This window comes from Gorilla gorilla, chromosome 3 (assembly GCF_029281585.2).
Source record: "Gorilla gorilla gorilla isolate KB3781 chromosome 3, NHGRI_mGorGor1-v2.1_pri, whole genome shotgun sequence".
Lineage (NCBI taxonomy): Eukaryota > Metazoa > Chordata > Mammalia > Primates > Hominidae > Gorilla > Gorilla gorilla.
The window spans coordinates 64687253-64711558 of record NC_073227.2 but is presented as its reverse complement, the minus strand read 5'-3'; the positions used below and the strand labels follow the sequence as shown (position 1 = coordinate 64711558).

The window sequence follows — 24306 nt, the reverse complement described above, 5'->3', positions numbered from 1 at the left end:
AATATTAAATGTAGACTTCTGAGTTTATTCACTAATGTTATCTAACCTATTTGCTTTAGACTGAGTTTTTAAAAATTATTTAACATTTTAAGCATTGTCAATATCCTGACATTTGCACATATTGCATTTTTTTAATATGCATACAATCTGTTGTGAATAACACAGAATAGATCCATTTAAAAATAGTAAAGATGAAATGATCACTTTCAATTATTGACTTTTTCAATCAAAAACTAATAAAACTCTAACTACTATCCTGTAGTAGAATTATGGTTTCTTAATAAAGGGAGACTATATTCTTGAAAAGATTGAAAACCACAGCCTTACATCAGAGCATTCTCTAAGTAACATATGTGAATAATAAAGTCTACTACATAGTAGGTATTCATACAAATATTATTATTTTCATTGTGTGGTTGTTCGTTATCAGAAATATTTATGAAACTTTGTCTCTTTAAAGGAAACAATTATTAAAGGAAAGAACAGTGTTATGACAATATTAATGATTAATATTTTATTTCTGAAGTTCAAGACATAAAGTAGAGATCATGTATATTTCATTATAATATCTTTCAGAACATTGCATTAGGCATTTGATTTCATACTTTATATTTCATATTTTTAACTTCATAATTATAAAGCAAACTAATAAAATACAAAAAATGAGCAATCTTATTTGGGATCAATATTAAAAAAGTTCCTCGGCTAAAACTTCAAATTTTATGTAATATTCATTAAGTATTTATTTATCTGTTCTCAATGCAGGAAGAGGCAACAAATGCCTATTATTGAAAATGGCAAACTAGAAAATAAATACCTTGTATTTATTCTTTTAAGTGTTACTTCTTACTTCTGAAAAGCAGGTTGTAATAGTGAAGGCAGTGGTAGCCAATCTGGAGTGGCCACTGCCATAATGCCAGCTACAGTCGGGGAGGCAAGGCCAGGGCTGTGCTCCACGGAGCTGGCAGGAGCCGGGAACAGACGGAAGTCCCACCCCCTTCTGAGGAGGCAGGACAGGAGCCTCGTGCTCCCTGTGTGAAGCTGCGGCCTCCCAGCCGTGGCTCTAGACCCAAGCATCCCTGTGTTCCTGAGGGCCGGGCGCAGGAGGAGCCCTGCCCTCCCAGGCACAGCTGTAGCTGCCCAGCCATGATTGTGGACCCAGGCATTACTGCACTCTTAGGGGCCTGGGAAGACCCTTTGCCCCTGCAGGCTTAGAAGTGTGTGTTCCCACCGCCCTGGCCTCTTCTCACATCAGTTTTGGAGCAAAGTTTAGGCTAAGCCTGAGTGCTGTTGCAACCCAGCCAGGTGTGTGCATACTCAGGGCAGCACTGACATACCAGCCGCCTGCTGCCTTGGCCCCCTCCAGACTTTGGGTGCCAATGAGCATGGGAGGGAGGCCAAAGGTGGGGGCTGAGGGTAGCTCAGCGTGCGCCTGCAGGCAATCCTTGGCAGGAACAGCCTGTGTCCCATGGGCACCATGGATGGCAGGTTAATGGCGGCAGGAGGCCGACAGGCTTCTGGGTGGAAAGGGGTGGTTCCCAGTGAAACCCCATCTTCAGGCGAAGGACAGCCTGAGGTCTGGGGGCTTGACTGCCCGCAGAATGGAGTGAGAACTTATGGGGCTTTTTCTGGCCATGCATGGACCAATCCTGTAAAAACCCTAGGATTCAGCCTGACTTGGGCAGACGATGGAATGACCTGCCTGTGGAGAGTTGCTACCCGCTGTGGGTCTCCTCTCTGCTGAAAGCTGAACACTCATCAGGACACCTTGCTTGTGGAGAGGGGCTACCCACTGTGGGTCTCCTCTCTGCTGAAAGCAGAATATTCATCAGGACACCCCGCCTGTGGAGAGGAACGACCCACTGTGAGTCTCCTCTGAGCTGTTCTGTCACTCAATAAAGCGTCTCTTTGCTTTGCTCACCCTTCACTTGTCTGTGTACCTCATTCTTCCTGAACATGGGACAAGAACTCGGGACCCTCCAAATGGCAGGGCTGAAACAGCTGTAACACAAGCAGGGCTGAAAGACACTCCTTGCTCACTACATTGTGGGTGATGGGAAGGAGAGAAGAGAGAAGGTGAGAATAGCTGTGGCCCTTCAGAGAGCCCAGACCTAGGAGCTCCCTGAGCCAGGGCTGTGACACCTTCTTTGGAGCTCTGCAGTTCATGGCATCTCCAAGTTTCTGGATTCCAGCAGAAACTGCATTCTCCAATGCCAGCCGTAGATGCCAGCCGTAGAAGCTGTTTGTACTATGCCTGGTCCACTACAGCCTCGCTGGGAGCTGGCACCTGTGCTGCTGCCCAAAGGTGCCTACCCCACCACAGCCGGTGTGCCTGGTGGTGTGCAGCAGATGGACCCTTTGCTCACTTGCTCACAGACCCCTCACCACTCTGCGCCTGGCTCACCCTAGGCAGGTGTGGGATCTAGGCCAGTAGCACAAGCTGAGTGCAGCCTGCCAGGTCAAGTGGGAGGAATGAACCCAGCAGGCCGGAGCAAAACTCGGGCAAACATGCCACCGGCTACAGAGGTTTCTGTATGGGAAAGCGACATCCCAAGGCTCCCGTGACAATACCAAATTTTTTCCCTTTTTCAACTAAACTTTAAAACGTTGGTGGTTTTCTCAGTCATGTGTAAGTTATGAAGACTATGTTTCAGATAATTCATTGTTTAGGATTGAGTATTATAGTTCCATTTTACTATGTTTTATATGAAATAAAAACCACAATTTTGAAAAAGAAAAATGTGAAACACCCCCTGAAGACAATGTCTGCTCTTATTACAAGATGTCATAAGTTGTCATCAGAGTCATTCTAACACAGGTCAACTAACACAGTTATCATCTTAAGGCCTATAGCAACTGAACAGATGTCATCCATTTGTGTATGATATGTTCTGGCTTCCTAGGCATGTGACAAGCTGGATTCCCCTCATGCCAGACATCCTAGGTGATCTATACCTGCACAGTATCCCTAAAAAGAGGCTCAGTACTGAAAACAAATGTAATGTTTTGGGGGCAAAGAGATATGTAGTAAATATATGAGAAACTATTGGTAAATATTACAGAAAAAAATGACTTCTATGAAAGCTGCATTCTGTAGGTGTTATGTAAAATATGTAAAATTTTTTAAAGCATTAAATTTTATCAGAATATGGAGTTGTTAATTCAGATAGTCCTGAAAGAATATCATCCTCTTTAAATTTTAAATGTGGTTTGGAATAATCAAGAAATAATAACTTCAATTTGTTTTAATAAAAAAAGGAGAAAAAGTATTAAGAAACTGAAAATCACAATTATCCTACACCTCAGTGATAATCACTGTTGCTATAGATATGTTCATGCCATTCTCTACCTTTATACATGCATACAGCTACAATACTTTTTTTTAATTTTTTCATTTTAAATTTCAATATGGATTTTCTTTTCAGGTCAATAAAGGAAGAGTTGCCTCATTTTAATGTCTTTCTAAGATCACATAGTGGGGATTCATTTTAATGTATTTAATCAGACTATACACTAAAATGCCTCATATCATATACATTTAAAGTAAAATATTTGTTCTTAAAGTCTGAAAACATATTTTTTATAGAGTTCAGGTTTATTTTTGTGCTTAGTTATTGTGGTACAAATTTTATAGTATCTTAAATATGAAGTACTTTTCATTAGACAGGGGAACTTGAGAGAATGTTGTGTAATATAATGTTGTTTGCCTACCACAAACCCATCCTCTAACCCCCATCCTCTTCTTCCTTGCTAGAAAAATCCTATTTGTTCCATCTCCTTTAGGTAGCCAGGTCCTTAAGAGGCAACTGCATGCCTCTCAGGTCCTAAGATGATCGTGTAAACATCATTCCCCTTATGTGATTATTTTAGGCATAAATATGTTGTCATGCCATAGGCAGTGACTCATGTGGCCAATGTTCTTTAGGGGTAGTCTTCTGAATGATTTATGTGTAGAATATTCTTACTCTTTAAACGGCAGAACTGCCGGGCGCGGTGGCTCCCGCCTGTAATTCCAGCACTGTGGGAGGCCGAGTCGGGTGGATCACCAGAGGTCAAGAGTTCAAGACCAGCCTGGCCACATGGTGAAACCCAGTCTCTACTAAAAATACAAAAAATTAGCTGGACATGGTGGCGGATATCTGTAGTGTCAGCTACTCTGGAGGCTGAGGCAAGGGAATTGGGTGAACCTGGGAGGCAGAGGCTGCAGTGAGCCGAGATTGCACCATTGCACTTTAGCCTGGGTGACAAAGCGAAACTCCGTCTTAAAAACAAAAACGAAAACAAAAACAAACAAACAAAAACATGGTAGAGCTTTAATTTCTTCTGATTATGTTATCATCTCCAAGTAATACCTGGAAATTCAGTAACCATCTTAACCATCTTAAGACCATAAGAAAAATCCAAGAGAATTTCATAAAATCCAAGCCATGGGAATGACTCTGGTTAAATCTCTGAATTAATCAACTTAGAACCAACCCACCTTTCAATTTTTAATACGCAAAATGATATCATTCTTATTTTTAAGAAACTTTTATTTACATTTGCTGGTTTTTGTCTAAAGCATTCTGATATAAATAGAAATGCCATCACATTTCTATTTATTGCTTACTGGTGATACCATAAATTGAAGCAGTAGGATACAGGATTGAGATGAGTCTCTCTAAAGTCATTGCCTGACTTAATACATCAGAGTCAGCCTGACTAGCCTCAGTACCAAGTGGGAGATAAAACATGTATAGAGAAAGGGGCCCTTGAGATTTATTTGTCTTCAGTCACTGGCATTTGTGAGCTCTGCTTCATGGATTTTTATGCTATGCCATGTCTGTTACATTATTGTTATAAAGCATGAAGACAACTAAGATTATTTTATGTAGTGTAACTTACTACTGCACTCTTCAAAAATCTGTAGATGACAGAGGTAGGTGCCAGACTTCATTTCCCTCTGTTGTGTATTCCTGTTTTGGTACTTTTTTCTTTTTTAACAGCTAAGTATATATGCACACACACAGACACACACAGGCACACAGTTATTCCTTCGCTTTTGTTTACAACTTTATTACAAGCAAATATGAGGAAGTCAAAGCCATTTTTCCTAGCTCATCTTATGTTTTTCTTTTTAAAGGCTTTCATGTAACTTGACTTCAATATCTAGGATTAGTAAAAGTTCCTTTTCTTTCCATTTCTCTTTCTAAAGGTTTGATTCTGTTTCTCCTTTTTTCAAACATACATAAGTCATTTGACTTGGAAATATCACATATTGAAAGAAAAATGTCTTAACTAAGTGATTCAGTATGACATTCCTTGTCTCAGCCCAGTCATGCGGAGAGGACATTTTTGTTGCTCAGAAAAGAAAAGAATGCCTTACAGCACTCCATTGAAGTATAATGAATTAAATCTGTCCCAGATGAAAAAAAAAAAAAAGAAAGGAAAAAAGAGTAGAATAGTAAGTGGTCTGGTAAAATGGATTCAGATAGTAATATCCTAACTAACTCACAGTGAAATGCACATTGTTTTAACTTAAGAGAAATAAAGTAGTATATTATATAACATATGCAATATATAAGGTGCATATAACATATTGCTCCCTTATATTAGGTGAAAATAAGCAATATCTTTATTTGCTGCACTTTCAGATAATGAATTCAGGTACATACTCCAACTCATTTGGTTAACCATACATACAAATAAAGAATATTCAGCAATAAAATGCTGCTACAAGTAGATAGTAATACATGAATATAGATGTCTTCCACTTATTTTTAAATGAAAATCTTTTACCATTTTATCTGCCTATTGATAAAGCATTTAACTAGTGAAAGATTACAGCTTAGAAATCACTGGTACAGAAGCCAGGGCTGAAATGCTTTTCCAAGCAATGTATGTGAACTTGTTAATTTTAAAAGCACATTTCCATTTATTTTGGATGCATCGTTCTATGAATTTTACTCATGTGTCTGACATAGCTAATCATTTTATTTTTGGAATGGGCTCTGTGAAATATTCTATGGATGTTGACTGATGAATATGATAATTTGTTTTATCAAATATTGTCCAGAGGTGGAGTATTTGGAAATTAGACTTCATTGCAAGATTACCACATTTTCAAACACATTTCTACATTTTCAGAATATTATTAAGCCAATTTTATATATTCCTAGGAATAAGCCTTTAAGATTCATACATTTATAAATATACATTTATAGTAAGAAAATCAAAAGAAGTTAGTATTTTTTTAAATTGCCACTGAAAATTTTTAGAGCATAGGCAAATAAGATCTTGTAATACGGTAGAGAATTCATAAATTGTATTTTGTCGGAATAAAATGATTTATTTCAGTCCATCAACATGAGTCATTTTTCATTTGTTTCTAGAAAAACATAGTAACACTGAAACATTAATATAATCAGTGGATTTGGTTAAAAATTTCTCAATGTTTGATATTTCACATTTTATGAGGTTTTATGTAAGTCCAAATTGAAAATACATTCCAATTTCCATAAAATGCTTTAAAAGTTTACCTTTCTTGGTCACCTAAAATATAGCTCAATTTCTGTCATCTATAGCAATATGCTTTGTATGCTGAGAACTTCATTGTGATAAAAGCAAACAAACAAACATAATCTTTTAACCAAATTAAAGTCAAAACATTTATTTGTACTAGAGGATAATATGTATAAATGTGGCTTACATGCCTTTTAAGAAAAATAAGTGTACATCACAGGAATAATGACCACTTTAGCCATGCTCCTTGGCAATGACATGCATCTTACTAGGTCAGATTTCAAGGTGCCCACCCCAAGAGACACTGTTTTCAATATGTCTTTTTACTTAACATGTGTTAGGATGAATAATGGCCCCCACCCCACCCTGATATTTGAACTATGATCTTCTCCATAACCTGTGAATGTTATCTTATATGGCTAAAGGGACTTTTCATATATGATGAAACTTTATGGCTTTTGAGATGAGCTGATTATCTTGGATTATCAAGGTGGGCCATAAATGTAATCACATGGGTCCTTTTAAGAGGGGCATAGGAAGATTAGAAGAGGGAAAATGTGATGTGACTTTAGAAATGAGGAAGAAAAGGTGCTGTGTTGTGGGGCCACAAGCCGAAGAATGAGGGCACAGCCTCTAGAGTCTAGAAAAAAGGAAAGAAACAGATTTTCCCCAAAGCTTCCTTATGAAACAAACCATGCCAGCATCTTGGTTTTAGCAAGATTTATTTTGGTCTTCTGACCTTCACAACTATAAGATAATTAAGTTGCATTCTTTTAAGCCTTTAAGTTAGTGGTAGTTTGATATAGAAGCAACAGAAAAAACGAATACAATATCCTAGGTTCCACACTCTTCCTTACTCATCTCTTTGGTTATATTGTCACTTGCTGGATTCAAATTATATTTCTTTAAGGTAAAGGAATGTTCATTGAAGTAACATATAAAAGAATATAGGAAATGAAAGAATTGGAGCTAGAGAATCACTTTATGAATCACAGATCTTCATTTACATGCATTGGCATAATGTCCTCTGAAATATCCTATAGTACTTTTAGTTTATGATTTACAAACAATTTTCTCAAAAAAAAAAAATGGAGGCCTGGCACAGTGGCTCACGCTTGTAATTCCAACACTCGAGAGGCTGAGGTGGGAGGATCGCTTGAGCCCAGGAGTTTGAGACCAGCCTAGGTAACACAGTGAGACCTCATCTCTACAAAAAGTAAATACAATTAGGTGGGCATGGTTATGTGTACCTGTGGTCCCAGTTATTCGGGAGGCTGAAGTAAGAGGATAGCTTGAGCTGCAGAGATCGAAGATGCAGTGAGTTAAGATCATACCACTGCACTCCAGCCTGGACAATGCGGTGAGACCCTGTCTCAAAAAAATTTTTTTTAAATGCCAGATTAAGAGTCTTATTACTTTTATAACTCTTCTTAAATTGCCCCTTAAATTGTAAGTGGACAACGTCATTAAACTTTTTAATAAATGCTGAATGTATGGCTACAATATATATATGGGAGAACTTCTTTTATTTTTAATCATGATTAATGTTTTTATTTCATGGCCATTTAGTCTCTTTTTATTTGAAATCTAGTTGATTCTCTTTATGACCTACATATATGTTTTCTACCATTAGATAGTTGTCTCATCTTTTTTGGTCTTCTAAGTTCAGAATGAATGTCATTTAAGCAAGTCTTAGGATGACACGCAGTAGAAAATAAGGAAACTACTGTCTTGAGGAGGAAAATAGAGAATTGTTCAGTTGATTGACATTGAGCAAAATACTACTGATATATGCATCTATTTATGTTTTCTTCTATTGCTGCATTCCATCCTGAGAACTAAAAACCCATAGTTACTGTGATCACCTAAACTATTTTGAGATTTTAAACATTAATATAATATGATGTGGCTTTTTAAATTACAAGATATCTGTAAAATATTTTTCTCTTGGAGAATAATTCCATCTTCCTATATGAATCATGCACTGATTTATCATCTGTTAGATGCTATGAACTTCTTGGGTATACTAAGTGGATATGTGTTTTTGCATAGCACATGCTTTTGTATAATATTATTTAATAAGTGCTAATATAAACTCATATGATTAATTTTGCTAACAAAAAGGCACAAGGCACTCTTTTTTAACATTATCCTATCCTGTCTTTAAAAAGTCAGTGCTTTTCAGTGGAGTTTTATACATGACTAAAACTTCATTTAAAAAGTTTCTTAGCATTCTGAGGAATCGTTTGTTTGTGTACACTGACTTTAGAATGTGATAAACATTCACGATCGAAGGGTTTATTAACCTAGAACCCCTGTGAATTACATTCCCAGTAATGTAGTAAACACTACAATATTTCACTTAAATTATTTTAGGCTGGGTGCAGTGGCTCATGCCTGTAATCCCAGCACTCTGGGAGGCCGAGGCGGGTGGATCATGAGGTCAAGAGATCGAGACCATCCTGGCCAACATGGTGAAACCCCATCTGTACTAAAAATACAAAAATAAGCCAAGTGTGGTGTCGCGCACCTTGAGTCCCAGCTATTCAGGAGGCTGAGGCAGGAGAATCTCTTGAATCCAGGAGTTGGAGGTTGCAGTGAGCTGAGATCACACCACTGCACTCCAACTTGGTGACAGAGCAAGACTTCTCTCAAAAAAAAATATATATTATTTTAATGATACCATGTTAGATCTATAGTGCTGTGCAATCAACTAATATCATCTTTATATGTCTATTATGTGAGAATTTTTAAAAATATAGTTATGTTTAAGGCTTATTTTTATATGCTTCATGCACAAGTATGTTATAATCGAACATGAGATAGTGGGCTGCTAATTTTTGTCTGTATAATGGAAGTGAAAGAAACACCATTTTGTTGCCATCTTCTTACACCTTAGTTTAGCAAGGTCCAAATTCTTGTCCCATGACCAAGAAGAATAAGGCATGTAAACACCAGAGAGTGAGTAAGGCAGAGTGGGATTTATTAAGTGACAGAAAAGCTCTCAGCAGCAAGAGAGGACCCAAAGATGGTTGTAAAAAATGATGCTGAGCTCTAGGTCTTTTATGTGTCAGAAAAAGAGTCTTCTGTGGGTTCTGCCTTAATGGGAGAGGTAAAGTTCCCTCCAGGGGTGTTGTGTTTGTGTATGCCTGGGGTTGGCCATAGTAACTCCATCTTGATTACCCATGAGTGCCTAAATGAAACCCACAGAAGGACAAAAGTCACAATGCTCATAGAATTATAAGGAGTTCAGGGTCATTGTAGGATGTCCTCGGTCCTTGTCTGTGCCTGCACTGGCAACTAGAAAGTCCTTTCTGAGCAAGCATTTTGGTATAACAGGAAGTTCTTAACCACATTCCCTCCTGCTAGCTACATAACAGGGGTGGTACAGGTGTGTTCTTGCAGGCATTGTCCCCCTTCTGAGACTCTCCCTCTCTATCTGCCTAAACAGCCCTTACCTGCCTCCTCTCTCGATTTTACTGAAATTAGCAGGAAAAAATAGGCTAATTATTTGAATAGTCAATATGCATGTAAATCCAGCAATATCATTTTTACTATATGGTGCTCTATGTTGTGGCAAATAGAGGAAAAGTTTACCCACAAATGACTTTTTCATTGTCACACTTACTTCACTTAAACTGCAATGAACCATGTTGAAATGGACAAATTAACAGTAAATGATTATCTTTCCTAACACTAATCCTGTGATTTGGGAAGATGTGTATCTTCTATGACGGTCATCATATGACATTCTTGAATTAAACAATATTGCTTTAAAATTAGTGCTAATAGCTAATAGAACTCAACATATTAACTAACATTTATTGAACCTGATCAATAGGTGACAGTTACATGTAAATCGGAGGTTTATATGTGGGTTAAATTAAAATTGCATATCTTTTTGATTGCAGAAAAGTCTATGTATAAATAAATATGCATCATATTATTACTATGCTCTGAAATTTCTCTTTTCAATTTCTGTATGCCAATTTGAATTGTGAGGGCCTGGTTATATAATGCCTGATCTACATCATGACTGAATGAATTCTGGGGCACTCAGATATTTCACAGATGGTCTTTATTTCATCAGATCATCATAGTACTCTTGAGAACTGATCAGGTCAGGGTGAATTAAATCAGGGTCCCAGAGTGACCATGAAATGTATGACTCATTCTCCCACAAGACAGCAGTATCATGATTTTCAGGCCACTGTTCTGGACTCCACTGACTATTATTTGATTACTGAGAGTCTGAAAAGCCATTTAACATCTCTATTCCAATTCCATCTTCTGTAAAATTGAGGGTAGCATTATTCATCTCAGAAAGAAGTGACAAATAGGTTTAAAAGTATTTTCTCCCGTTCTGTAGCTTGCGTCCTCACTTGGTTAATTGTTTTATTTGCTGTACAGAAGCTTTGTAGTTAGATGCACTACAATTTGTTTATTTTTGCTTTTTGACCTGTGCTTCTGGGCTCATATTCCCCCAAAATTGCCCAGATCAATTTTAAGAAGGTTTTTACCTATGTTTTCTTCTAATAGTTTTATAGTTTTAGGTTTTACATGTAAATCTTTAATCCGTTTTGAGTTGGCTTTTTATATCATGTAGGATAGAGATCCCATTTCTTTCTTCTTCATGTAGATATCCAGTTTCCCCAGCCTCCTTTATTGAAGAGTCAGTCCTTTCCTCATTGTGTATTCTTGGCACATTTGTTGAAAATTAATTGACCATAAACATGTGGATTAATTTCCGGGCTATCTATTCTGTACCATTGGTCTACACGTTTATTTAGGGGTTGATATCCAGTGTATATCAGGAATTTAAACACCTCAATAGCAAGAAAACAAATAACCTAATTTAAAAGTGGAATCAGTCTATCAACAATGAAACATGATAAATATTTCTTGAAAGAAGACAAATGGCCAATAGATATATTAAAAAGTGCTCAACTTCACTAATCGTCAGGGAAATGTGAATCAAAACCACACAATGAGATATCACTGCATACCTGTTAGAAGGGTTATGTTCAAAAAGACAAAAGATAAGTGTTGATGACAATGTAGAGGGAAGAGAATCCTTGTATACTATTGATGGAAATGTGAATTGGTATAGCCATTATGGAAAACAGTATGTAGGTACTTCAAAAAATTAAAAATAGAACTACCATATGTTCCAGTAGTCTTACTTCTGGGTATGGATATGTAAAAGAAATGAATCAGTATCTTTAAGAGATATCTGTAGTCTCATGTTCCTTGCAGTACTGTTCACAATAAATAAGATAAATGGAATTGGCCTAACTGCCATCAGCAGATGAATAGATAAAAAGTAAATGTGGTATACATAAATATATAATGGAATATTATTCAGCCTTAAAAATGAAGGAAACTCTTGTCATTTGTGATAACATGTATGAACCTGGAGGACATTATGCTAGATGAAATAAGTGAGACATCAAAAGACAAATACTATTCGATCCCTCTTATATGTGGAATCTAAGAAAGTCAAACTTCTAGAAGCAGAAAGTAGAATGGTAGTTTCCAGAAGCTATGGAGATAGGAGAAATCGGGAGATGTCGATCAAAGGGGGCAAAGTTTCAGTAATGCAGAATGAGTAAATTCTGGAAATCTAATGTACAGCCTGGTAACCACAGTTAACAATACTGTATTATATACTTTTACAACACAGTAAAAGATAACTGTAAGATGATGAATATGTTAATTAGCTTTATTGTGGTAATCATTTTACATTGTAAAGATATATCAAAACATTAGGTAAGAGGGATACCGAAAAGCATGTTTTTAATTTATGTTTACATTAAAAATAAACAATGAAACTAAAGCATTTGAGAACATTAGATTACTTTATCTCACTTTTTTCATCTATAGTATTTTAGAATGAATTTACTTTTAAAAATTTTGAAATAACTATAAAAGGAGTCTTTGTGGACTAAATTGTTTACAAATCTTTAATTATATCTTAATTTCATTTTAACTCACAGTAACTGAAGTCATTTAAAAAAAGAAAGCGAAGTAAAGGACAGAATCTTTAAACTCCTGTTTTCAAAATATAGCTAGTTTTTAAACAATCAATATTATAATGTATCCTATATAAAAATAGTATTCCAGAGATTGAATCTACCTTTTTCCATTTTATTTTTTAATAGTCATAATTTATAATGAACTTTTGATATAAACATAGTAATAGAATCATAAATTATTTTGAAAGGTGAATGTTATAAATTACTGCTGTTTTATATAGAACAATGATGATAATGACTATAAATATATTATAGGCATAACATTTTTTGTTTTATATACCACTGAACAGACACTATCTCATTAATTAGAAGGCTTTCTTGACTCGTCTTCGGTTAATATCAAATAAGCTATTTGGAACTCACAATGGTAACTAATATTTACAACAGATCGTTGCTTTTATAATTTTCTTACATATAGATAAATAATTAGTAATTTACAACTTCATAATATATAATATGTAAATTTGTCGATGCATTTTTAGATAGATAGATAGATAGATGTGTATAGACTCCAGGTTATGTTTTCTAATCTAATCTATATAAACATAACCATTTGAAATCCCTATTGATTCAACACAACTTTCTGTGCAACATATTCTTCCATAATTGTAAATTTTAACTATTATGCTCTGGTCAGAAATGAGTAGTAAGCTGATCTGTTTATATCGTACATTGATTATTTAAATAAAATATTTACAGTTGCCTGTTTATACCTGAAAATTACAAGAATAGATATTGCTTCTAAATACATTTTTTAAAATTAGAGCTATGGTAATTAAAAAGGTTAATAATAGGGAATAAAATGACTATAGACCAAGATAGGAAGAAAAGGAGATATGTATAAATATTCACACATCAGAATTAATATTACATTTACAGAATATTTACATTATATTAAATTTTATAGTGCCACTTTTCCATTATGTCTACTTTGAATGTGTTCCTGATAATTGCTAATTTTTCTATAACAAATACAAAAATAACTTTATGAGTTCATATCCCTGCCTACTGTATTAAAAACTTGAGGTGGATTTATGAGGTTGTATATTCAAGGTGTAATGTGAAAATTATATTGTTTTAATTGCTAAAAACATGTCACTTGACTTGAAGAGCTTCTTCAAATAATTTCTTGGTAATACAAAAGATCTACTATTTTAAGAAGGTGTGAGTACATCAAAACATCAAGATAACATATTTGTGGTGCATGTGTGAGGACAGCCACATTTACCTTAAGGTTATTATACATTTGTCTGATCATCAGCCTCTGACATAGAAAATCCTTACAACTTGTTAACCCTCAGGATTAGCTGTTATGCTAAATTGCCTGATGAGTATGGAGTATTAGCTTTTATTCGCCTTTCACTGATAACACAGAATATATTTTTCAGCTCCAGACATTCATTAATGAATCAAATTTAGGAACTAAATAAAACCCTCATTAAGCCTGACAAATGGTAGCCTCAGGTAAACACAACGTATTTTTACACTAAATCAAAGTGAGTTCTGCTCTAGATGCTCTTTATGTTGCCAGTATCCTTGCAAGTATTCTGAGGTCACATCAGAGAACAGAACATCTCCTTAAGGAATTAACAGAAGAATCTAGCCCTGAGGTATTATATTTCTGAGCTGAATAAACAAGAACATAAAACACAGAGAATAATTAGAGTATCTCATGTTATAGACTTAGTGCCAATATTATGGGTAGGAAAAACCATTAGCTTTTTATAGACAATATACTTAAGGATAAATTTTTGAATTTAGAACGTTTCTGAGTGAAATTCACAGTAATTAGTCCACTGTGAGTATGGGTATCTTTTTCAGAATTATAATTAATTTCAACATGTTTGTTTTTCCCCATGAATTAATCAATTCAGATTTGTTTAGCCTAATTGCCACAAAAGTGCCCAAGTTTGTATTCATGCTTTTTTTTCCTGTGGCTTAGAAAGTTTTATTTATTTATTTATTTATTTATTTATTTATTTATTTATTTATTTATTTATTTTTGTGGGAACATAGTCGATGTGTATATTTATGGGAACATGAGATATTTTGAAAAAGGCATGTGATGTGTAATAATCACATCAGGGTGAATGGGATATTCATCACCTCAAGCATTTATCCTTTGTGCTACAAACAATCCATTTACACTCTTTTATTTTTAAATGTACAATTAAATTACGTTTGACTGCAGTCACCCAATTGTGCTATCAGATACTAGGGCTTATTCATTCTTTCTAACCATTCTTGTACCCAGGAACATTCTTCACTTCCTCCCCTCCCTACCCCTCACTCCGTTCCCAGCCTCTGGTAACCATCTTTCTACCCTACAGCTCCATGGGTTTGATGGCTCTCATAAATAAGAACATGCAAAGTTTGTCTTTCTGTACCTGTCTTATTTCACTGAACATGATAACCTCCAGTTCCATCTTATATTTATGGTTTAATAGTGGTATATCATTATTCTTTTTATAAATTTAAATTAATTATTTTATAAGATTTTGACCTTTGTGATAAGTAATCCACGAGGATTGTATCATTATTTGGCTGAACAAAAGGAACATGACAGTTAATTCCTAAAGTGGTTTTAATAAGTAGTAATATTATATTAATTTTTACAAAATAAATTCAAATATCCATTTTAACATTTAAATATTAACTTTTTACTAATTTGTTAGGCTCAGATAAAGCTTTTCAATACCACTTTTCATACCTTTAAAATGAATGTCATCATCGTCAGTGAATTTATTTTACAACTGCCTAATAAACTCTGTGGTTATATTTTCTAAAATACTTTTTTTTTTTGTACTGGAGTGAGTCTTTCCTATCAAATAGTCTTTCCTACTTGTGTTCACGTTGGCAATATCCTGTGGACCAGTTAGTGTTGCTTCAGCAATATTTAACTTCTAACTAGAAATTATGCCGTATTCAACCAAATATTAAATTAGCTAATATGAGCAAGCTGAATAGATTCATTTTAATGTGTAGTTTCTAAAAAGTGTACTACAGATATTTTCTTAATAGGCCTAAAGCCCCAAATTAAGCAAAACCTTATTCAAATCTGTATAACAGGAACTAAAATAAAATTAGTGTTGATGTTGATAATAATTTAACTTTGCATAAGCTTACTACTTCTTTTCCTTTCTTTTGACTTCAGATGCAATAACAGAACCCAGTGTGCAGTGGTGGCAGGTCCTGATGTTTTTCCAGACCCGTGTCCAGGAACCTATAAATACCTTGAAGTGCAGTATGAATGTGTCCCTTACAGTATGTATATTCCTATACTTTTCTTGGAAAGAGAAAAGATATTAAACTGTGTTTTGCATGCATTGACAAATATTCTCTATGAAAACATAAATCACATAAATTAAATGAAAAAATTGGCTAATATTAATTTTTGAGAATCACAGACCCTCCCTGCCATCAGAAGAATTAGATATTGCCTACCCTCTCCTACGGCATTTACTTGTGATTATTTCTGTATATGAATACCTGTTCTAACACACTTTTCTTAATTAATGCAAGAATATAAAACATTTAGAAAAAGGTTGGGGGAGTGTTATACCAATTCTCCAGGTCCAAGCAGATAAGAGGTGAAAATGAGCAATACAATTTTATATGTAATGTATAGCAGTTGATACATTTTGAATTTGATAGAATTATATCTAAGCTTCATCTGCTGTCAACATTTTGAGAATTAGAAATACATTCATCCGGAAGGAGTAGACCAGAAAGAAAAAATAAAGATGAAAAGAACTTGAAGTACTCTTCAGACTATATGTTTTACAGCTTTAAGAAGTATGTCTTTGCAATGTTTTTATCAGATACGGTATATGCCAACAACATGTCTTTTCTTCAGGAATAATGAAGAATAAAAAAATCTAAAATGAAACGTTTTCTGACTTTCCCACTCAAAATAAGAATCACCATCTCAAAACAATTTTTATGTCTAACTCGTTAATTATTTATGAGATTCTTGGTGAAAATCACTCAGGAAATTATGTATTCTCATAATAGATATTCAGCTTATCCCAGAGATAGAAAACACCTGGGATCATAAACAAATCCTAGGTTTCAACTTCCTTTGATGTTTCATAAGAAGCAAAGTATCTGGGGATCAGCAAGTTTACTTTTGTAAAGATAGTTCTAGGCTTTCCTCATTCACGCTTATTAAAGAAGCAGGACATTACTCATGAGCTGGAAGTATAAATACTTCAGTAATAGAAATTTGGCCAATAAGAGAAGAATTGAAATTTAAAATAATAGTGAAAACAATTCAGAGAAAATTTCATTCAGCTTCATTTATAGAATGAATGATTAGAGAAAGTTTATCTTGTGAAGTTTTATAAGCTGATCTTCATTGTTATGAAAAAGCCTCAGAGTACAGGATTTATTGCTATCTCATTTAGGTTATGCTTCTTATATTGTTATCTCTATAGGCCCTTCTATGAAAAGGTAAAGCCCCTACTGACGATTATTGTTCACTAGTGATATTTTAAGGAAATAAAATTTGTAAACCATCCTGGAATTGGGACAATTATACTTGGGTTGCATAATAAGACCTTTGTGAACTATAAAGACTCCTGTTCTATCATGGAATTTTATTTAAAAATAAGTTACACACCTTGATTTTAAAGACAGTTTTAGGCAACTTACATTCATATTTTTATGTTCATATTTTGAAATATAAAAGCTGAAGTAAAATTTCAGATTGTAGATTTTATCATTTTTTTTAATTAAAGAATTTCACAGCTGTCTCTTCAATTTCCTGTATTACTTTAAAATGTCTTTGAGGATAGCCACTTCAAAATCTTCTGCCAAACTCATTCTGAAATATCATCTACTTAAATCACTTTAATATAAATAAGAACTTGCTCATACACTTTTACATAAAAGGATTATAGTTTACCACAGATTTCCTTTCTCTCATAAATTTTCAGAGATTGGCAAGTTGGTTCCTTAATGTCCTATATTTAGAGAGTTCTGATAATCCTGAAAGTTTACTGCCTGCCTTAGAAATATTATATCAAAATATTTATCTAATAATTTTATTAAATAAGAATTATACACTCAGATATACTCACTTGCCAGTTTATACACTGGTTTAATTTATACGTTGTAGCCTGATCGTGTCTGTTTAAATTATCTGGAGTATGTTTCAGTTAAAAGTATAATGCAGAATTGGAATTCATTTAATAAACTTAACATGATTTGAAAAGAAAATAATCCAAAAGAAAGTATAAATCATAAAATAAACTATAGTGATCATTTGAAAGGTAGATTGGTTTAGGAGAAAGACAACCAGAGATCTGAGAGCATGGGTGTTTTTGTTAGTCTGTTTTGTGTTGCTATAAAGGAATACCTCAGACTGGGTAATTTAGTAAGAAAAGAGGTTTATTTGGCTCACGATTCTGCAGGCTGTACAAGCATAGCACCAGCATCTACTCGGCTTCTGGTGAGGCCTCAGGGAGATTTTACTCATGGTATAAGGTGAAGGGGGAGCAGTTACCTCATATGGCAATAAAGGGAGCTCCTAGACTATTTAATAACCAGTTCTCATGTGAATTCATTACCACAGGGAGGCCTTCAAGCCATTTATGAGGGATCTGCCCCCATAACACAAATATATCCTGCGTGGCCCATCTCCAACACTGGAGGTCACATTTCAACATGAGATTTGGAGGGGACACACATGCAAACTATATCATTGGATTTAGAATACAGTCTGATTACTTAACAAAAAGCTAGGTCCTTTTCCTGGATCTCACCTTGTAGACCTTCCCTGATCTGTTAATAAATTCTGATTTATAACAACACTCAGCTATTTTTCTTTTCTTAAGCATAAAATTAATGACTCTTTAATGATGAAAAGATTTACTTATTTAAAATAGTTGTAGTTTATTGACACTTAACCACATGCCATTTTCTACGTGGATAATGTTTACATGCATAGGCCATTTAATTTTTACAAGATCCTCCTTGTTACGTGTATCACCATTTTTCTGAAGAGGAAACTGAAGTTCAGTAGATGAAGTGAAATGTCCCATGTGAAATGTAGACTAGCTAGAGAATGGCAAAGATTAGATTTGGGTCTGTTTCTAATACCTGTTCTTAAGAACCTAGCTGTATTTCTCTCCATAATTGTTTTTCATTTATATTTTAACGAGCTATTTAATCTTATATAATAGTTTTAACTCATAATTTTCATCAGTACATTAATGGCATGTGGTGAAAGAAAGTGTTTCAAGGGCCCAAGTCGTTTTTCTTAGTCCTTTACCTGTTTATTTTAAAGATGTTTTTGTCCTTTTTCTTAAAGCAGCTGAATCATTGCGAACTTTTATTTTCCCAAACCTTTATGAAGTAACTAGTTTGTACCATGAAAATACTACTTGCACTTTAGAATGAGGCTCCTAAGTAAAATACTTTTTTAATTACCTGTATTAGAGAAAATCCTTGTGCTTAATTATATTTTATGATTCTTGATAAAAGATCCCTATTTCATTAATGTGAGGGAAATTTCAGACTTAGGATTTAATATTAATATTGGAATTAAATAACTGAATGAACAGTGTTAGGTTCTGCTTGTTATACAATTTAGTAATATCCATTTCCATTTTGAATTTATGACCACAAACTTTAGTGCTTGTAGTAATATATGTACTATTTATGAATGTTTCATTCTTAATATTGATGTGTAGAAGAAACTTTTTTTTTTAATTTATACATACTCGTGTGTGTGTGTGTGTGTGTGTGTGTGTGTGTTTCCATGGCAATATTCATTTTTAAGGTGAGACTTTTTCATGGACAAAATGTAGAAAAACAAAATTTATAGGAAAACGTAATAATGAAGCGCATTAAAGGTAATATAGACAGAGTCAATAAAGTTCATTGTATCACATAAGAGAAGTAAAGTATCTGAGAAAAGCTTGCAATAATTCTTGCACGGAATTTTAGGAGTCACTAAATAGGTACATAATTGAACAATGACAACTTTAGAGGAATCTTAGCTTGAATGAGTCAAATGGTACGACTTTTAAAGATGTCAATGAGGAAGAAAATAAGAAGAGTTAGTTTTTAAACTGTTTACTCAGACCACCTTCTTTGAGTGTTTTGTACTTACTTTTCCGAGTCACTGAAGTTATATTTAATCTTTTCTAAGTCCTACCTTCTTACTTCTGTTCTGTTTTTTCTTGTTTGGGTTCACAGGCACACTTTTCCTGACAAAATTTGGAACAGATGAATCAATACTTTTCTCTGTTCCTAGCACACTTCAGTTCCGGTATGACTTTTGTAGCCTTTGCATTTTCTTAGCAGGTTTGATTTCTTCCTTAGTGGATATTTTCTCCCTAGGAGATGACCCAAATATTCAAGAGGTTAAACCTCACATTTACCAAAGCCACGTTTTTGTTCTTCCATCTTTCTTCTTCTTCTCACCCTACCTGCTTCCCTTCTGACCTGATTTGAGATTGAAATTGTGTCATCTAGAGCTGCCTTCATTCAGCAGGGTTACAGGGATGACTTGTATTAGAGAGAAGGCAATAAAACAACTAACCACCCACTCAGAGTATTTCTGAGCAAAGAATCTTTACTTTGTATCCTGCTGACAAATTGTCTTTCTTCAGAGGCATACAATTTCACGCACATTACACTCAAAAGGTGTTTGTCTTCTCTCACAATCCAGCTTTTCTCTTCAATTCTTTGTTTCTTTTTTTTCAGAACAATAAAGCATATATTACTTATTCTAGCAATCTTCTCTCATGGTGAATTTTCTAAGAAAATTGCGGGGGGAAGTACGCAATTTGGAAAGTGACTAGAAATGAATGTCTGATTAAAACAACCTTGTTATAGCACTTAAGACTTTCTCACTAGTCACATTAGCCATTTGAATAGTTGTGTGCATGATTGTCCTTATGAACAGGCAAGAAAAATGAGCATTATCGGAAGATTGGTATTTATAAATAATTATGTAACTGTTTCATCATTTTTACTAAAAGAAAAATGTATTACACGTTTAGCATTTAAAACAATCTAAATATTTAATTATAAATGATTAAATACATTTTTGCAACTAATGTCCAAATGAGTGCATATTTAAATGTGTACACATTTGGTTACTATTATGTAAATAAATAATTACATATTTTTAACTCATCGTGCTGAAATTAACTGATATTTTTAATTTTAGAAAGATCACAAAAATGTCCAAGGTATATTTTAATTTCTTTTCAGTGCCTTTTTCTGCTTCATATATACAGTAGACATTCAATAAATATGTATTGAAGGACTGGAAGAAGAAAGAAAATTTAGTCAAATGGCTTCTCCAAAAGTACTGCATTCATTGCTAGAATGATAAACACAAAAACTCTTGTCTGCAAATAAGACCTTATTAATTCAAAAGAAAGATCTATTTTTAAAAATATACGTTATATAAATTTCAGTTTCTCCAAATTACTTGGTGATTGCAATCCTCAAGAATGATACCAGCAACCACCTGTTTTCATATTATTATTATTATGTATGCCTTTGTATAATATAGCAAGTATTGTCCCTTGTTTAAATGTTACTCTCTCTGTATCAGCTATATAAATTTTTTAGAATTATATTTATAACAAGAGCAACAAAATGTTTTTTTCTTCTCTCCCATTCTTTCTCTCCCTTACCACAGTTTCTTTCCCTCCAAATAATTTATCTCTCCTTCACAGAATCTTATATAACAGATGATTCATAAAGGTCTGGGAAATGAACCAATGATTAATTAATAATTAAACCTTGCTTATATGCCAAAAATATTGCATATTCATATATGTTGCTATCATCATTCTGTTTAGAAAATAGGAAGCATAGCTGGAGTTACTTTCTTTCTTTAATTTTTTTTTTTTTTTTTTGTAGACCTAGGGTCTCACTATGTTTCCCAGGCTGGTCTCAAAGCAATCTTTCTGTCTTAAGCAATCTTCCCGCCTAGGCCTCCCAAAGTGCTGGGATTACAGGCATGAGCCACTGTGCCCAGCAAGTATACTTTCTTACAGGTTCTAGTCATAAACTCCCTACCTTTGTTGAACTGCTTCACATGTGCATGGAAGTTATTCTCAACTAGATTATATTACTTGCTTGTGAGACCTTCTTTTATCTTCCTTTCATTCACCATGTATTGAGTACCTACTGCATACCAGGCACTATAATAAAATATTAGGGGTCAAAAACCAAGATAAAGATTCTGTCATCCTTCAAGGAGTTCAGTCAAGTGGGGCTTAGAGTCCCTAAATTTACAATGTTAGCTTAAGCAATTAAGCATTTCACATTAGAAATATACGGAGAAGGCACACTGATCCAAAGTGGCTGATATTTGACTAGGGTGGTGGTGGTGGGGATAGAGGTCTTCATGGATGCTCTTCTAGAGAAGGTGACCCTTCAAGAGCTGTATTTTTTTTTTTCTTTTTGAGACAGGGTCTTGCTCTGTCACCCACGCTGAAGTGCTGTGGCACATTCACTGCTCACTGCAGCCTGGACCTCCCTGGCTTAAGCAATCCTCCAACCTCAGCCTCCAGAGTAGCTAGGACTGTAGGCACATGCCACCACACACAAGTAATTTTTGTATTTTTTGTAGAAATGGCATTTTGCTTGTTGTTGTGGTCTTTCTGCTCTTTAGCTCAGCTAGGTTCAAGTTCTTGTCTCACAACGAGGAAGCATTAGCCACACGGACACTGGAGAGTGAGTAGAGTAAAATTTATTAAGCAAAAGGAAAGCTCTCAGCAATGAGGGGATACAGGGGTGGTTCCCGTACCTGAAGATGAGAAAGTGCCCCGTGTGTCTGGGTCTGGGGTCTCTTATGAACCCACAATGGGGAGTGCATGCTGATTGCTTTGTGAGTGTACAAAAAAGGTTAAAGTGAAGACAACACTCAAAGGTGGGCATGACAGTGTAGAAAAACAATTAGAAAAGGGTAGCTATATGTAAAATAGGTGAAGGGTGGGGATCAATCAGAGGAAAGTGCACCAAACAGGAAGTTCTCAATCCAGTCCAAGGATTTAACTTGTAGCTTGGCTTTCAGGCTTTAAACTGTCTTTGGCTTGGAGGTGGGGTTTCACTGGGGACCCACCCCTATCTGCCTAGGCATTTGCCTGCCTCCTGCTGCTCTCACTTTGACCAGGCTGGTCTCGAACTCCTAGGCTCTAAGGATTCTCTCACCTTTGCCTCCCAAAGTGCTGGGACTACAGGAGTAAGCCACCGTGCCCTGCTAGAGCTGAGTCTTAAAATATGAATAGACTTTCCTGAGAGAAGAAGGGCAATCATTTTTAGCAGAGAGGACAAGCTAGGTAATAAATCGCATGGAGAATGTGAAACCAAAACCATTTGGTATTTGCATGAAATATAAAATGCAAGAGGTACAGAAAATAAACCCATAGATGGGCAAGGCAGAAATCTTGGACTTTCCTGTATGCTATGATTTCTCTGGAATCTAGTACCAATTACAATGTACAACATGGAGAAGGTAGTGAGCCATTTCTGAATGTCATTAATTGATATATTATTAAGAAATGTTTGTTTGAAAATCTGTGCAAACCAACTTTGGCTAGTTTAAATTAAATAAAGCAGAGGTTTTTTTTGGCCAAATACAAAGTATTAGTTCCAGAAACAAAGGAGAAAAAAAGGTGAAAGGCCAGGCCTCTGAAAAAGTAAGAGTCAGTGATCTAGAGATCAAGAACTCCTAGACAGTCTCATCAGGACTCTGTGTTCCTGCTAATCTAATTCCTGTAATGATCTAGGCTGGGACATCAAGACTTCATGAAATCCAGTAGTGGAGTATTGTTACCAAGGAAGAAGAATGGGCTGGCAAAGAGCTTATGTGTGACCAGGAAGGATCAGATCCCCGTAAAGACTTTAGAGCAAAGACTGCAGGGTAGTGGTCGTGGGCCAGATTCAGCCTGCCGAGGGGTTCCCTAGGCCTCCGAAACACCTAAAAGTCAGATTTAACATAAAGTCTGGAGCAACACAGACCTTGCGTTCCTTTGGGCAACAACAGGCTAGAGCTGATTTGGTTCTGCCCACTTTGGGTGGATTCTGTGCTTTTCTGTTTGTTGTATTTTTCAGTAATTCATTGTATTGTATTCTAAAGGTTCACCTGAATAATTTTAAATATTTCCTGGCTTCTGAAAGGTATTTAAATTTGCAACTGTTGCTCTAGAGTTTCATTCTAGTAGATGTAAAAGCACTCTTAATTGTTAGCACTTTTTTTTTTTGAAACAGGATCTTGCTCTTTCACCCATGCTGGAGTACAGTGGCACAATCACAGCTCCCTGCAACCTCCACCTCTTGGGCTCAAGCAATTCTCCCCCTCAGCCTCCCTCCCAAGTAGCTGGGACTACAGGCGTGCACCATCATACCTGGCTAATTTTTTTAATTTTTAGTAGAGACAGGGGTCTCACTATGTTGCCCAGGTTGGTCTCAAACTCCTGGGCTCAAGAGATCCACCCACCTCGGCCTCCCAAAGTTTTGGGATTACAGGCATGAGCCAACTGCACCTGGCCCATTTTTTTCTTTTAATTCTCAAAAGCTAGTAATAAGTTCTTACAGCAGCAATAATTCTATCAAACAAGTTTATTGCTGCCTACTATGGTCCAATAACTGTGCTAAATGGCAGTGAAGACGTTAGTCCCACGGGTAAGGCAAATAATGAACACATGAACCAATACATGTAAATATAAAAGTTAATGTTAAAAAAAAATCAAAACTTCATGATAAAAGAGAAGAAAATCAATATGATTCTATGATAAAG

At 35.1% G+C, this 24306-nt stretch overlaps 1 protein-coding gene across 48 annotated transcripts in view; it reads left to right on the top strand.

Moving 5' to 3' along the window:
* The window catches only part of ADGRL3 (adhesion G protein-coupled receptor L3), an 860164-nt gene that overhangs the window by 456865 nt on the left and 378993 nt on the right, over positions 1 to 24306 (top strand). For all 48 annotated transcript variants that reach the window (XM_055385299.2, XM_031010265.3, XM_055385312.2 and 45 more), the window contains one exon: positions 15691 to 15800. In XM_055385299.2, coding sequence (XP_055241274.2) covers positions 15691 to 15800 — 110 coding nt within the window. The remainder of the gene's footprint in view (positions 1 to 15690; positions 15801 to 24306) is intronic.